Raw genomic sequence first — 15,813 nt, 5'->3', positions numbered from 1 at the left:
TGTTAATGATATGAAAGGCTGGAAGAGGAAAGAAAATAAGTTATCATTTTTTTCCTCAGGAGTATTTATTATCAAGTGACATCAACATTATTGGGAGTAGAATCAGAATACCTCCATGTACAAGGGAAGTCCAGAGACAGTCAACAGGTCCAAATGACACTGCCCTGGCCCCATGCTAGCCTCACAGTAGGTTACGGATGGTCGTTGCTGAGCTGCCTGGCAGTCAAGCAAAATGAAAACAAGTAGACCTATATATGAAATAAAAACAGTTTATATGACTTTTGTTTTACCTAATAAAAGGGGCATTTTCATTTTGTAATTTTTTTTAGTAATATCCACAGCATTTTTATGAAGTTTTTTTTTTTTACATAAAGCACAATGAAAAATAAAATTATGGTAACTAAAACATTTTATAATTAGCTCTTTTGATTAAAAACAAGTGAAAGTGTGTATTTGTGTAAAAATGTTCTCTTCCAACTCCTGAAAAGCTTGACTTAATTTTAAAAGGCACTACAGTGACTTTTATTTCATGGGGCTTAAACCACATATACAAACAGTGATAGGTACCTTGTAGGAATCTGACCAGAGATTATCCAGAAGTTAGCCTTGGGAAAGGTTAGCTGTGTTTTAGAGTGACTCTTGTATGTTAAAGTTCATGTATAAAACAAAGATTTGAATAAGTGAAAAAGATAGCAAATGTTATCAGTATTTATGATATAGGAATTAATAGGAGCCTAATAGCTATCCATGCTTTCTGCCTGGATTAGAAGGGGTACGACCCTTGCTTTTTGATTCATAGTTTCCAGTGAATTCATGGACTCCAGGAGGGGAGGGGGCATCTCACAGAGCAGGTGACACAAAGGACAATTCAAGCAATACTTACTGATGAAAAACTAACTCAAAATTATTTTTTTAAAAATGAGCCTCTTTTAGAAGCCAAAGCTACCTACTTCAAGTTACAGGAGTATAATTTGTGTGTCTCATCCATGAATCGCCTCAAACTTTCTAGTTACCAAAATGAGTGGAAAAGAAAAATCTAGGAAAATGAGTAGTAAAGGTGAATGGTAATGACTAAGATTCCCAAGTTTTCACTGAGCTAGAGTCGGCCCCAAATCAAATTGAGCCCTCATTAAAAACTTCTAGATTTATCTAATATAAAATGGAATTGTTAAAAAAAATTTCTATGTTTATCCAAACGAAATTGAGACAAAAATTTGAATATGGATCATAGTCTCATCAACATGACATACTGGATGATATCAGCAGATTTAATGTAACTGATTATTTCTTCCTGAGAGTGCTAATGGAGTGGATGGTTTGTTATAAGTCTCTTTATTTTTATTTCTATTCCTCACTCGAAAGGTTAAAAAAAAAAAAAAGCTATGTGTTGATTTTTCCTTGAAAAACAATAGTTTGATACACTGATATTAAAAATTAACAATGGTAACAATAAAATCAGATATTTCAGAAAAATCTATTAATGTTGTAATGATGCAATTTACCAAAACATTGTCTTTTGAATGCAATTATGACCCTCAGCCATAGCTAGTAAAATTAAAACTTACTAGGAAGAAATATTGAGCTCAGAATCTGGAGAGTCTCAATTCTGTCCTCATCACTAGTGCCCCATCGTGGAGCCCTTTTGGTTCTCAGGGATGCCTTCTGTGGCATAACGGATGTTACCTGGATTGGACGAGCTCGGCAGCACCTATGATTCCTGTTGCTTCTGACATTTTTATAATCCTTTGCATTAAATTAACCAATTGACAAGCAAACCTGCCCAACTGCTGGTTTCCTCTACCCTGATTTTTCTGCTAAGGAGCTAGGAACCATACACTACTAATGCTTATTTGACAGTACAATCTTAGAAAATGTTTTTTGTTTTAAGTGAAAAGTTTCTTTTGGCTTTTCCCTCTTACCTGAAGGAAGAAGGAAAAGGTCCTGTCCTGAGGATGGTCGGCTATTGGAGCCGGGAGGTTTAGAGTGTTCGATGAGGCTGTGCCTTGCGGGAGGTGGGGGAGGCGGGAGGGATGGGGGGAGGGCATCAAAAGCATCTTCACCTGCATTTAAAGAAAGGTCAGTGTCAACAGCAGAACTTCATTAATGAAAACACAGCATCAGGCCAAAGTAATGATTGATTTTCTCTTGCTGCTCATAAAGAACTTCACCTGCAGGGTTTATCTCACAATTTACCAACTTTGAGAATGAAAGCTACTTATCTTGGGGGAGTGTCGGAAGAGAAACACAGGCACACAAACATACATGTTCACGTGCAATGTTTTTCTATCTTCCAGGCCTTTCTGGTAAAAGGCAGCTCTGCAGGTTATGAAAGAGCTTATTATCTACTTGTAACCTTTGTAATATTAAGGACATGATGTTTGAACTAAAAATTATTCTAACTCATACCATCAAAACAGAATTTTTTTAATGTAACAATAAGAGTTCACAGCCTCTTATTAGAAAATCACACTATGTACAAAAAATTTAATGTCACAGAATAGATTATCTTTTAAAGTTTATTCTTCTGGATTTTAATTCACTTAAAACTAATGTTGCATATATTTCATTGTCAAAATACAGAAAACGTACCTCTAGAAGAGAAATACATTTTTCTACTTATCAGATATCTCTAAAGAGGAACAGTTAAATATAGAACGATCTTCTCTGGTCCCCAAACTACTTATATTTGCATATTTCCCAGCTTTAGTAACTACAGAATATTGCAGCATGCTTTTATGTCTACTTATTTTTCCCTTGCCACATCTTACTATTCTACTCATATTTTCCCATACTTCAATTCTTTAAAACAATAAAATTACAATATTGCAATATATGTATTTTGGTAAGTAATCTCAAATACCTAGTGAATGAAACAGGATATAAGCAAACACCTACAGATTCCAGTAATAAAAATTCATGTATTTAAATTTATTGACTTAAGCCAAAGGTATATTTTAAGGAAAAATGGCTTTACCATTAACCCAACTTGCCTTATGAAACATATTCAAAGTATTTTCTCTAATGATCGAAGTCTTTTTCTAACTTAAAATATTTGAAGGTGTGGGCAACAGGGGTCAGGGGAGGAGAAAGAGCTTTGCTATTATTCCAACCTTCAGCTATCTGCTACTTTCATGATCTTACTCATCCAAGTCCTTTTTTCAGCCCCTAAATGTCAGGTATACCATGCTAGGCACACAGGTAATGTGAAGATCAAAATCACAAGGTCCTAACGCAAGGAGCTTAGATTCCACCAGAAAATCTAAGGGAAACTCACAAAGAGGTATGATTCACAGGTGAAAGTGCCCCTGGTCTCACGGAGAGAGCTCCGCATTGTAAGAGGGACGGGCAACGCAGAAAGCGATATTCAGCAAGGTAGGCCTGGGATATACATTTATTTATTAAGTGCAAGGATGGTGTCTTCTCGACAGAGGGAATGGTATAAAATAAACAGTATAAATCAAGCATAGATGTGCATGAAGAGCGAGAGGAAGATTGAGTTACAGACACAGGCTGCAACACTGACCTGCGTCGTCTCACACGGCCGGCACCAGCCATAGATAGCTGTTTACTTAAAAACTGAAATTCAGTTCCACCCACAGTTGCACAGGTGAATATACAGATTCGTTATATCACCACATAAAAGTTCTACTGGACAGTGGTGATCTAGGTCATGAAGATGGGGTAACAGGTCAAAAACCAGCACACAGGAAGAAATGGGAGGGAGAAAAAAAACTAAGTAAAAGTGTTGGCAGAGGCTTGTAATTGATGTTGGTGAGAATGAAGCAGTGAACTACAGGAAGAGCAGAAGCAATTCTATAACTAGAAACATCATTGGTTGACGGTGTCTGGGAAAGAATCAAAAGGGTCATTTCATATTTCTGGATGCCTAACAATTAATTCAGGGAAGTTTATAGATAGACCTTGATCATACATGATTTTATGTTATGGTGACTTGTTATCGTGAAGCCTGAAGACGTGTGGAGATTCCAATTGTCTTCCTCTAAAAATAGGGTGAGAAGCTTCCTAGAATTAATTAACACAGGTACCAGCAGCAACCAGCTTTAATATACATACACACGTGTACCTTTTTGCACACATACATACTAGTGTATTTTATATTAAAATTTGAACCAAAGAGACAGAGATTCTTTGGATATGCAATTGCAATGATTATAAGACAGAGTCTATTTCTCGGCTCTCTACAATAAGATATGTAATTTTCCATAATGTAATTAGCTAAGTAAGTGGAACTGGGTCATGTTATGCTGAAAGAAAAAGTAAGTACACATTCATTAAGAATTGTACTTAAAGAAAATCTCAGATGAACACTTCAAATCTACTAGAACACAAGGGCTCAGGGGAAGGAAGGATGCTCCCACAGGTTTTTTTGGACTGCATTCAGTACATGAAGAGACAGCTTACAATGCAGATTGATGGCCAGCCCTGTACCCATTGCTTCAATCATATAAACGGAATAGTGTTTACAGGAACTTGAGAGCCACCGCTACCTAGAGAATCCATTCTAATTCAGACAGATTCGTAATCTTGTAATCTGTGTTACATTGAACTCTGAAATCTGATCATTCAGATATTAACTGAAAGAAGAGGCAGGGTGGCTTGTTTGAAAACTTTTTTTAAAGGTTTCAACCTAATGGAGGGATGAGAAGATCATAATCAGAGGGCGTCCTGTTGAGTGAAGAACCATGCTTTGGATTGTCCCGAGTTGGAGGCCTGGCAGGTGGTAATGGCACTGGATCAGAGGCTGAATCAAAAACATCTCCTAGAGGATAACACAAAATCTTAATGTATTTTCAGTATAACAATGGCATGGAATTTTGCCTTTAAATTCTGACCATTAAGATGTAGAACACAAAGAGAATATGTTTTATACATACCCTTTAAATAAATGCCTAATTCAGGGATGTTTGATTTCTTCACCTCTGAAGATGTACCATGTGTTCCATTCAATACACAATGACCATTATCACAAGACCTAAAGCAGAGATCACAGGACAAAAATCATAAGAGAAATTACTTTCCATTTAAAAGTAATTTGGAGGGGTGATAGGAACTAGCAATCCTGATCATATGCTAAAGCTTGAAAGTAAATGTAATTTCCTTTTCTGGAAAAAGTATAAGAAATATTTCCTAGACATTCTTACTCAGAACTATTTTTACAAAGAAGAAGTAAATAGCTCATGAAAGACAATCTTTTCTTAAAGTGAAATCAACAATTACAAGGGCCACAAAAATTGCTGATAAGCTAAACACAACTGTGAAAATTAACATATATTTGGACAAGTTCAATAGTACCTTGTCAAGTTTTGAAGAAAAACATGCAGTAAGGCAAAAACAAATATGTAATAGTCCCAACAGCTTTATTATTTGTTGATAGTATTTAACATGTTTTTATTTCTATACTTTAAGCTTTCCTTATAATAAACTGAACCCATCAAAGAAGAATTATTAAATGTTCTGTAGTTTCATTAAAATTCTGATAGACATATTCAAAGACCTGAGGTCTGTTTTAGGATTTCACTACTGTTAGGATGAAAACTCTCGCACTTCCGACAACTGTAGAAAAATGGCTTTGGCAAAGGCCTTGGGTACACAACATATATTTGAATCTGGGGGTCTGTGAAAGATAATACTTACTAAAAAAGTATTTTTGTTATTTGTATTGGACATTGGAATCATACTCTGAACATAATGGACAAAATTGGGGCATGGGAAGATAGTGGGAAGACAAAGTACAGGGCATATTTTGTATTTTTTTAAGTTTTAATTTATTCATGAGAAACAGAGAGAGAGGCAGAGACACAGGCAGAGGGAGAAGCAGGCTCCATGCAGGGAGCCTGATGTGGGACTCGATCCTGGAACTCCTGGATCACGCCCTGGGCTGAAGGCAGGCACTTAACTGCTGAGCCACCCAGGCGTCCCATATTTTGTCTTTAGAATATAGCTGTGTAACAACGAACTCTGCTCACCAAGTTATTCTGTTCACAAAAAACTATAGAAAGCAGAGTTTATATTTTCCTTTTTCTGATTTACTCTGAATTCTTGGGGCAAAGTAAAAGTACATACATAATGGAGGAGATAGTGGATATTTAAATAGTTACTGCAAGAGTGGCTTCATCTGAAATTCATTTCCATTCTCTCTGGTGGCCACATCTATTTCAGGGGCCAGAGATGGTTCATTTGAAAATAGTTATCATGTATTGAATTTTCATAATAATGATGGATTTTTACTGAAACTGAATTGAATTATTCATCTACTGTTTAACTTTTTCCACATATTGACAATTTATTTCTTCTGATATTCCAAAGTGGGAAAATGCATTGGGAAAGAAGTGTTTAAGCTTAAAGAGTGCTCTCTGGAGGACATAAGAAGGTACTTGATCCATCGGCTTTCAAGAACAAATTAGATAAAAAATTCTCTCCAATTAAGTTTAGGGATTATCAACATTTATTACTTCTCTATAACAATAGAAAGATGGTAATGGTGGTCATAATTCAAATTTATTTTCAGGATTTGGGAGGCCTGCCACCAAAAATCTCATCCAATATGATCTGACAATTAAAATTTAAAGCATTGAAATTATACCTCTCACTTCTTCAGCTTCTCGAAAAAAAATGAAATCCCAAGGAAACCAAAAAAGCTCATCTTACTTCAGTCTTTAAAAATTACTATACATTTGTAAGAGCCAAAAGACCTAAGAATTGTGACAATTTGTGTTTGATGTGAAGGAATAACTTCCCTCTAATAAAAGTAGTAGACATTTGGTTCTTCTGATATAACAAATTGCCTCTCAGTTATTTATCTTCTCAGTGACACCATTTTATCAATAAATGTCTTAAACACCAGTGATTAGCAAGAAATACTTTGGTTTTTGTTTTGAAATATGGAACCCTAGACTGCAGAATGTTAGTAATCCTGGATAAGAACTCTGCAGAGTGTTGATAATTCGAACGAGGGTCACTCTTGTAGATACCTCTCTGGCTAAAATGAAGATTTGCTCCTCTTTTCCAAGCATTGGATTTCACCTCAGTGTGATACTCAAAGAAAGGCACTAAAACATTTTTTAGATTTTTCATCTGGAAAGAAAGAAACACTCCACTCATAAAATGCTTTCCACTGATGGACTTGACCTTGAAAACGAAATGGCCCATGAAGTAAAGATGACATAGATGGCTGAGGTGTTCGGCAGTTCTATCCTCAATCGAGAGATGCTGGGAGGCAGGAAGGCTGGGCCCGAGCCCTCAGTATGCCCAGCAGAGCTCCAGGGATTCCGTCACATTAAGGAAATGAGTTCACAAAGTAAGGTTTAAAACTGAGATTTGACTTATTGAGTACCTCATGTAAGTCAGATGAGAAAAAAGAAAAATATTTGAGACCACAGATTATTAACTCAATTATTTAAGTGTAGAATCATCCTTCTAATTTAAAAACATCAATATTTCAATACACACTACTCATGTTTATTTTTTATTTTTATTTATTTTTTTTAAGATTTTATTTATTCACGAGACACACACAGGCAGAGGGAGAAGCAGGCTCCATCCAGGGAGCCCGACAAGGGGCTCGATCCCGGGTCTCCAGGACCTGGGCCGAAGGTGGCGCTAAACCGCTGAGCCACCCGGGCTGCCCCACACTACTCATTTTTAATAACTCTTATATACCTCAGTAGAGTGCCATTTCGAAGACCAAGAATGTCTTTATTATAAGAATGACTGACAAGAAGAAAAAAAGAAAAACACTGTTCCTCACATTCTTATTTGATCTAAGGAAAGGTAAAATAGTTCCTGATTTAAAAAAAAAAAGATAGTTAAGGGAAATACTTTGTTTTTTTTGTTGTTGTGTTTTTGTTTGTTGACTTCTTCAGGATATGATGAATAGAAGTAGGTAGCATATCAAGAAGGGAAATGAATATATACTAGTCTTTATATCATGAAAAAAAAATTCCACGGAAGGTCGGATAATACTTTGTTTCTGAGCACTGATTTTTCTTCTGAGATAGGTGCTTAGAACTGATAAAATGCATTGAAACTAGTGTACTGAAAATTCATGAATCACCGCAATACATAATGTACAGCAAAGTTTTATCAGACTATAATTTGTTCTAAGTGGGGAAAGGGCCAACAAAATGGTCCATTAGATTTACTCGTCAATTTATTTAATTAAATGACTTCCTGATTAATGAGAAATCTGCATCTTTTAGTTTTCCCTGAAAATAATGCAGAAAATGGTATATAGGAAGAGAAGGCTTTGAACAGGAAGGATTTTTAATTAAATACATGTGATTCAGATGCTTAAAAACAAAAACCACACATGATAATGTTTATGCTGTGAGATGTGAGGTGATAAATGCTGCCCGTATGCTTACCTAAGAGGAGGTTTTACGTTATGGCAATGAGATGGTTGTGAATTCAGGGAAACAGGATGGGATGAAGGAATCTTGTATTCATCATCATCTTCCTCGACTGGGTCTCTGGTTTTCTCTGAAAGGGGATTTGCTAACGGGCCAGTACACCTACCAGAGAGGGAAGAAAATCCAGTCTAGTTTAAGCATAACAATTCAGAACATGGAGTCGGGTGTGATAGACTTAAATCAAAGGAACTACTTTGTCACTTGTGTTCATTTTTCCATTACAGGGTAACATCAGAAGGGCTATTCTTATACTAAATACAAATGAAAAGGATTTTCAATCTTTTGTTAAGACTCTAGTGATGAAATAAAAGAATTTTCATACTTATAACTTTAAATGGCACAGTATGAAAAACTAGTATCCTGTCAGATTAAAAAGGTCTTAAAGTTTAAAAAGATGTATAAAATTATCCAAACCAAAGTCATTAAAATATTACCATTTTGTTCCAATTTAACTTAAGTGGGTAAATTAAGATAATAAATATATACGCATTGTAGTTTTATGTATTAGTGAAGTCTTTATAGAAAGGTCAAACTTTCTGTCTCTTGTGAATATTACCTATAGCTGAAAAAAAATTCAATTAAATGAATTCTTTCTCCTGTGAAGTTCAAGTACAATTCAAATTGTTAATTTTTTGCCCCAACTACTACTAAGAACTAAAAATGACTGGAACAATTAGAAGTAGATAATAAGAGAACTTATTAAGTCTTTGAGGTACAGTACATTATTTTTATGGCTTCAATTCCCTGGCTAAATAAAAAAGAACAAAAATGAGTACAACAATTACCTAATATCAAAAGAAATTTTCAGGCATTTTACCCATCTATGAGAATAAATAAACAAAACAAAGCCAAACAAGGAAACAAAACCTACTGTTTTTCCACAGTTGTTGCTAATGGAGTTAAATCCGACCCTTGCTTATGCAAGAAACACACAAACCTACCCTAACTTTAGGAGATCCAACCAGTTTGCAAGACATTGTTGCTAATATATAAATCGGAAGCTTTTGTTAATCATTGTGAACCTCTGTTTCATTAAAAATATTAAAAAAAAAAAATCTTTGTGACTGCAATATTGAAGCACCTTCTGTAGAGGGAGCAAGAGTCCTTTGGTATATGTGCCATAAAGCCTGAAATAACTTCATCTAGATTTCTTCTCACTAGCTAGAATGAGAAAAATTTTAAGGGCTTTTCTCTGCGCCCATAACAAGAAGACATTGTGAAAAACGTTCAAGTTTTCAAGTTTCAACTATGTATCTGAATCCTTAGAAAGTTCAAAGACTAAAGAAATGTCTCTCTTAAGACTTTTCAAAAGCATATTTTTTTACCTGTCTTTGAAGACTTTTTTCAATGCGGATTTTTGAATCCTTGTTTGTTTGAGCTATCTCTGAATTCAGATGACAGTTTAGAGTGAGATGAAAGCACAGTGACAGAAAGTCCACTGTCATGCCCAGAGCCCAAGCTCATAACCTTATTAATAACCTAAGGGGGACACCTCCTGTGGTGTAACCTTAGAAGAAGTAGAAGAGCTGGTGAGAACATGAATTGCAAAATGGTGATCCGATTGATGGGTATTAGAGTAGGGACTTCAAACATGACCTTTCTAAGCCTTATAAACACAGACATCTATTTACCTAAGTCAAGGACCAGAATGGGTTCTATTAGCAAATGAAACAATATACATCCTTTCTATGCCCTAATATACCTTCATTCATAATGAATCCTGTTTTCCTATGCAATTCAAGCATATCTCTTGTATAAAAGAAAAAGGAAAAGACTTACTGACCAATTGTTCAACAACATCCACCTATCTGCCTGTTGTGGATTACTTCCAAAGATTTAAGAGTTTCCAAAGAAGGACTGCATATTGAGACAAGAATGGGCAGTCTTTGAAACCACAACCGTTATGGCTGATTCTATATTTTCTCTTCAACGATAAAGAATTTCATCGGGGTAATTCACACACCCCTCCCCCCCTGTGCCTTCCTGCAAATCAACAGATGGGGTATTTCTGAAGAAAATGAGAAGTAAAGCCCATCTAAGATTTTATGGAATAATAAGGGCTTAAAGCTAAAATTTACTAATCATAGATTATTAGCTTAAATGGATTTTAGTGGATTATATCTAGAAGTGAAAAATGTCTTCAAGTGGCATTTGTATCTAAATCCAAAAAAGTGCTTAGATATCCCATTTATCAGCGTTTTAATAAGTTCTAAAGAGTCAGATTTTTCTTTGTATTTTTAATGCAAACTTCTTCTATCAATATAATATTCTACTTAGATAAGCCAGTTTATAATATTCCAGTGCATTAAAAAACTTTTTTTTTAAGATTTATTTTAGAGAGAGAATGCATGGAGAGAGGGAGGGGTAGAGGGAGAGGAAGAGAGAAACTTTAGCAGACACTATGCTCAGCACGGAGTATAATGCTGGGCTCAATCTCACAATCCTGACTGAGATCATGACCTGAGCCAAAACCAAGAGCTGGATGCTCAACCGGGCGTTTAACTGACTGCGTCACCCCGGTGCCCCTCACTCCAGTGCATTTTATTCAGCATTATATAACTTTTTATATCAAATTAATCTTGTCCAGTTCTGAAGGGGAAAAATAAAAGCAGTTTCTATCATAAAAAATGGGAATGTACAGTATGGACTTGGGGTGATTATGTGTCAATACAGGTTCAGCTGTTTTAACAAATGTACCATGAAGGTAGAAGATGCCGGTATTGGAAAAGGCAAGGCATGTATGGGGGCGGGAAGTATGTGGGAAACCACTGTACCTTCTCAATTGTGCTGTGAATCTAAAAAAACATAAAGCCTCTCATCACTCTACACTTCTCTAAAAAATAGTTTTAATAAAAAGACAAGGTACACAGAAGATAAAGAAGTTGTATAGAAAGCATACAATTAATATAAGAGACATCTCAGTGCACATAAATAATTACGCGATTTGTAATTGTATGTGGGATTTTCTTCCCCTTCACAAACTAATTCAAAAAGGAGGTTCGATTTTACTTGCAACTAAGTGGTAAAATAACAAGTTTAACAATTTTCGGTAGCTATCATGTATGATTACCTTTGGCAGTGGAGAAAATACCTAACCTATGGACACTAGAAAATTTTTGGTCCTTGATTTGGCTTCTGAGAAATGTTTAGGATATCAGAGGAACAAAATAGAGCAGATTGCATTTGGCTGCTTCCAAGGTAAAGCTGCCAAGTAAACCGTCTTACCACTTACACCCATTACTTCATCCCCTTTACATTAGCCTCATACGTTGGCCCAGCATTCTGCATGGTGGCTGTCATTCTGGAGTTAATCCGCTGGTAATGCACAAGGACACATTCCCTCAAAGGCGCACAGTCATTTTCTCCCCCACCTGCACCTCTTGTTAAATTCACTGTGTGTTAGTTATTGGAGCCTTTGTGAGAAATACATCCATTTTCTGCAAGTGCACACTTGAAAGAAACCGAGAATATATTTTCTAATGCTGCTCTTAGTGATTTTTACATTTCATAACAAACTCACAGATACACCCCTCTAGAGCATTATACATCCTTGGTGTGAGGGGGGTGACCTGCATATCCCACTGGCTTTATTTAGGTAACCTATAACTCCAACACCACCCTTGCCATGTGCTTTTCTTTCCTTCAACTGAGCGAGTTCCTGGTAACGCACTTTTAGTCCATCAACTTTTCCAGAAGAAAGGCAAAGTTGAAATATCCATTTTTATTGTCTATAGACGAACCTCCTGTGACATTGCCTGACAAAACCGGTTTCTTTCAACTTTAATTTGTTCAATTATGTGTATTTGGTATATGTTCCTTCACGGACATTGTGTTTTCTATGTACTCATCTATGTCTGTCATCTATTTCTGTCCTGAATTGCAAAATGCTTCCAGCTAGACCCTGAGTCAACAAAGGCCTGGCAGATGTGTGTCCAGGGGAGCACTCACAGCTTTTAGACAAAAATGAGTGGTTATCAGAGAAATAGGTGACCAAGCTGCTAAGGGAAAAAGAACAATGTTTTTTTTAGGATTCTTTCATAATCTAGAAAAGCATCTTAAATATATTATTTTGCTCGTTTTCTACATGTAAAAATGTTTGTTTAATCATATCTGCAGGCAAGGTTTTAAAAAATGTATTTTCTTAAAATCAGATCTTCAGAACCTGTTGTATGTATTAGTCCATATCTCTTGTATTACTGTCACAATACTAACAGGGAAAATAGTTAACTCAGGGAAGTCCTTGCCCTGAGAAGTGGTAACATAAAATAAAGCTGTATTTGAAGTGATTGCATATATGCCACAAATAACTTCCTCAGTACATCAGAGTGATTTTGAAGGTTCTTTCATGACATCAAGAAAAGTTGGTGTGGTCTATTATTAAGTTTAACATTAAGCCTTCCTATAAGATTTAATTATAGCATTCACAGACTTGTATATAAATTGGAGAAACAAATTTAAGTGACTTTTTTAAAGGAACTTATTCAGAACCAATATAGATCTCTAAAATTTTTAAGGGTTCTGCTTTAGAAATCAAGTAGATACCGAGGAAACACATACCTTTATTGAGAATCTATCTTTCCAATATATGTTGGATGTTAAAGACTTTACGATGATATATATTTTTTTTATTTTATTCATTTATGATAAGCACACAGTGAGAGAGAGAGAGAGGCAGAGACATAGGCAGAGGGAGAAGCAGGCTCCATGCACTGGGAGCCTGATGTGGGATTCGATCCCGGGTCTCCAGGATCGCGCCCTGGGCCAAAGGCAGGCGCCAAACCGCTGCGCCACCCAGGGATCCCCTACGATGATATTTAAAGTGGCATTATTTGTAATTGCCAAAAACTGGAAACACAAGTGTCCCTAGTGGAGGGATGGATAACCAAGCCGTAGTATGTTTTATTTGATTTTTTTTTAACATTTTTTTTTTTTAGATTTTTGTTTATTTATTCATAGAGACAGAGAGAGAGAGAGAGAGAGAGAGAGAGAGAGAGATGCAGAGACACAGGCAGAGGGAGAAGCAGGCTCCATACAGGAAGTCCCATTGATGTGGGACTCAATCCCGGGTCTCCAGGATCACATCCCAGGCTGCAGGCGGCGCTAAACCGCTGTGCCATGGAGGCTGCCCCTATAGGTTGTTTTAAATTGGAATGCTTACTCTGGAGCAATAAAAAGGAACAAATTATTGATACACTTGACAACACAGATGAATCTCAAAAGCATTATACTAAGTAGAAAGAAGCCAGACTCAACGGGCTATGCACCGCATGTTTCTATTTATATGACCTTATGGAAAAGGCAAAACTACATGGACATAATTCAGATTGGTAATGTCCAGGGGTTTGGGGTGAGGGGAGAAACTGACATAAGGCACGGGGGCGTTTTTTGCAGTGAAGGAACTGTTCTATAACTTGATTGTGGTGGTGATTACAAAGCTATGCATTAGAACTCACAAAGCTGAATTTTACTGTGCATAAATTATGCTTTAACCACTGCAAAAATTTCATTTTAAGATTAAAAATTCATTTTAACTCATTTCAGATATTGTAGATAAGCATCCTTCACAAATACGCTGAATATTCTTAGTGTTTTTCAAATAACTTAAGATGACATAACTAACTTACTACGTGAATTTAGACTTATTAACAGGAACTAAGAGATGCTTGAATCTTGTAGAATCTTGTAGAAAGATGCCTTCACTTAAAATGAAAACAGAATCTCATTCTAACCCTACACGTTTTCTATCAATAGATCAGTAGGTTTATGGAGAAATGGAGAATATATGATAGATTATGCCTCTGTGGGACAAAAAAGAGACCGTATAAGGAATACATTTTATACTGTATATTTAAATAGAATCCAATGGCTCACTTTTTGTTTTTTGTTTTTTTTTCTTTGAGAGAGTGAGAGAGAGAGAGTATAAGCAAGGGGAGGGGCAGAGAGAGAAGGAGAGAGAGAGAGAGTCTCAAGCAGCCTCCATGCTCAGTGCAGAGCCTGATATGGGGCTCACATCTAAGGAAGCCAAGATCATGACCTGAGCTGAGATCAAATCAGACACTTAACCAGCTCAGTCACCCAGGCACCCAAATGGCTCACATTTCTAAGGCTACCTAATTTTTTGTGATCATAAATGTTTTTTTTTTTTTTTTTGTAAATTATAAGTAATAGGTTTGTCAGACTACTAGGATTAATGTTGTAACCGTTCCCATCATAGCTTTTAGTCAGAGAAAACTAAACATTATTGGAATTAGTGGCATTCCCTCCTATCCAGATTATAGCCATCTACCGAATGTTTTCCCACAGAAGAGGAGAAGGAATTGCAATTCTACGTGAATTTAGAAATTATAATAGTATAATAAAAAGAAAAATAATATTCATATTTATCTTGTACATTTTCTACACATAATTGCTTTTTCTGTTGAGTCTGGTTTAAAACTATAGACTTGCAACCCTCAACTGTTTTCATCAATGTATCATGTAGGTTCTAGGGCTTCTCCACAGAACACCAGAGAACCTATTTTAGGATGGGCAAACTGCTTTGCAGGAGATTTGAACAAAACTGTATTTTCCTGCATAATCTCACCAATTCATAAGTTAAATTTGAGTTTCAAATATTAAGTCACATCAGTAGGTCAAAATCAAATTCACAAACATTCTACATGATACAACAAAAGAAGAATGCCACAGCGATCAGAGTGAACAAACTGAAAAGAAGGACCTACTCTCTACCATCCCCTATATATCATGTCATGTCCTATAAATAACAATTTATGTTATTAAATTTATGTTATTTATAGGAGACTGCCATCTTGGGTAATAGAGCACCTTTTCATTGACCCAAGGTAAAACAAACAAAAATTGTGCAATGTCTTGGCAAGTCTTAAAAAGATTTTACGGTACCAGAGGAAAACTGGTTCTGAAACTAATAAAAGAGCAAACATATTCATTTGCTAGGATTAAGAAAATAGAGTAGCCCTTAATTACAGCTTTGTCTTCCATTAAAAAGTTTTCTACCATATTTTCTTATATTTAAATAGATAATACTAATTTCTTATCACTGAGCATAGAGAGGATTCATGTCAAATCAAAGTACATATTGTCAACACTGATCCTCAGGTGAACGATAATGGAACACGTTTTCGGGCTCTTTTGACACTAAGTACAAGCAATGAAGCCCGGTATGCGCCACATACAAAATGAAAATTTTCCATTAATTTCCGTTAAAAATTTCCATTCCTTTAAATTTTTTTTTAAATTACAGTGTGGTATTTGTATTAATATCACTCGTGGCTTAGTATTTTTTCCTCTTCTTTCTCTGTCATCCACTTTCTAGTTAGATGCAAAACAAAACAAAGTTTCCCCCCTACCATGAATTTGCCAAATC

The 15,813-nt window shown here is 35.8% G+C and overlaps 1 protein-coding gene across 14 annotated transcripts in view; it reads right to left on the bottom strand.

Annotated features, from left to right (window-relative positions):
* Window positions 1-15,813, bottom strand: part of CBLB (Cbl proto-oncogene B) — a 409,409-nt gene that overhangs the window by 30,655 nt on the left and 362,941 nt on the right. For 10 of the 14 annotated variants that reach the window (XM_072812047.1, XM_072812046.1, XM_072812048.1 and 7 more), the window contains 4 exons: window positions 8,385-8,531; window positions 4,896-4,993; window positions 4,649-4,780; window positions 1,920-2,060 (listed from right to left, as the gene is read on the bottom strand). In XM_072812047.1, the coding sequence (XP_072668148.1) occupies window positions 1,920-2,060; window positions 4,649-4,780; window positions 4,896-4,993; window positions 8,385-8,531 (518 nt within the window). Of the gene's footprint in view, window positions 1-111; window positions 249-1,919; window positions 2,061-4,648; window positions 4,781-4,895; window positions 4,994-8,384; window positions 8,532-15,813 lie in introns of all 14 variants that reach the window. The other 4 variants (XM_072812050.1, XM_072812054.1, XM_072812058.1 and 1 more) reach the window with 2 other exon arrangements.

The sequence above is a fragment of the Canis lupus genome, chromosome 35 (assembly GCF_048164855.1).
Source record: "Canis lupus baileyi chromosome 35, mCanLup2.hap1, whole genome shotgun sequence".
NCBI classification, from domain to species: Eukaryota; Metazoa; Chordata; class Mammalia; order Carnivora; family Canidae; genus Canis; species Canis lupus.
Note: the sequence above shows the minus strand (reverse complement) of the source record. Positions and strands in the feature narration are given on the sequence as shown.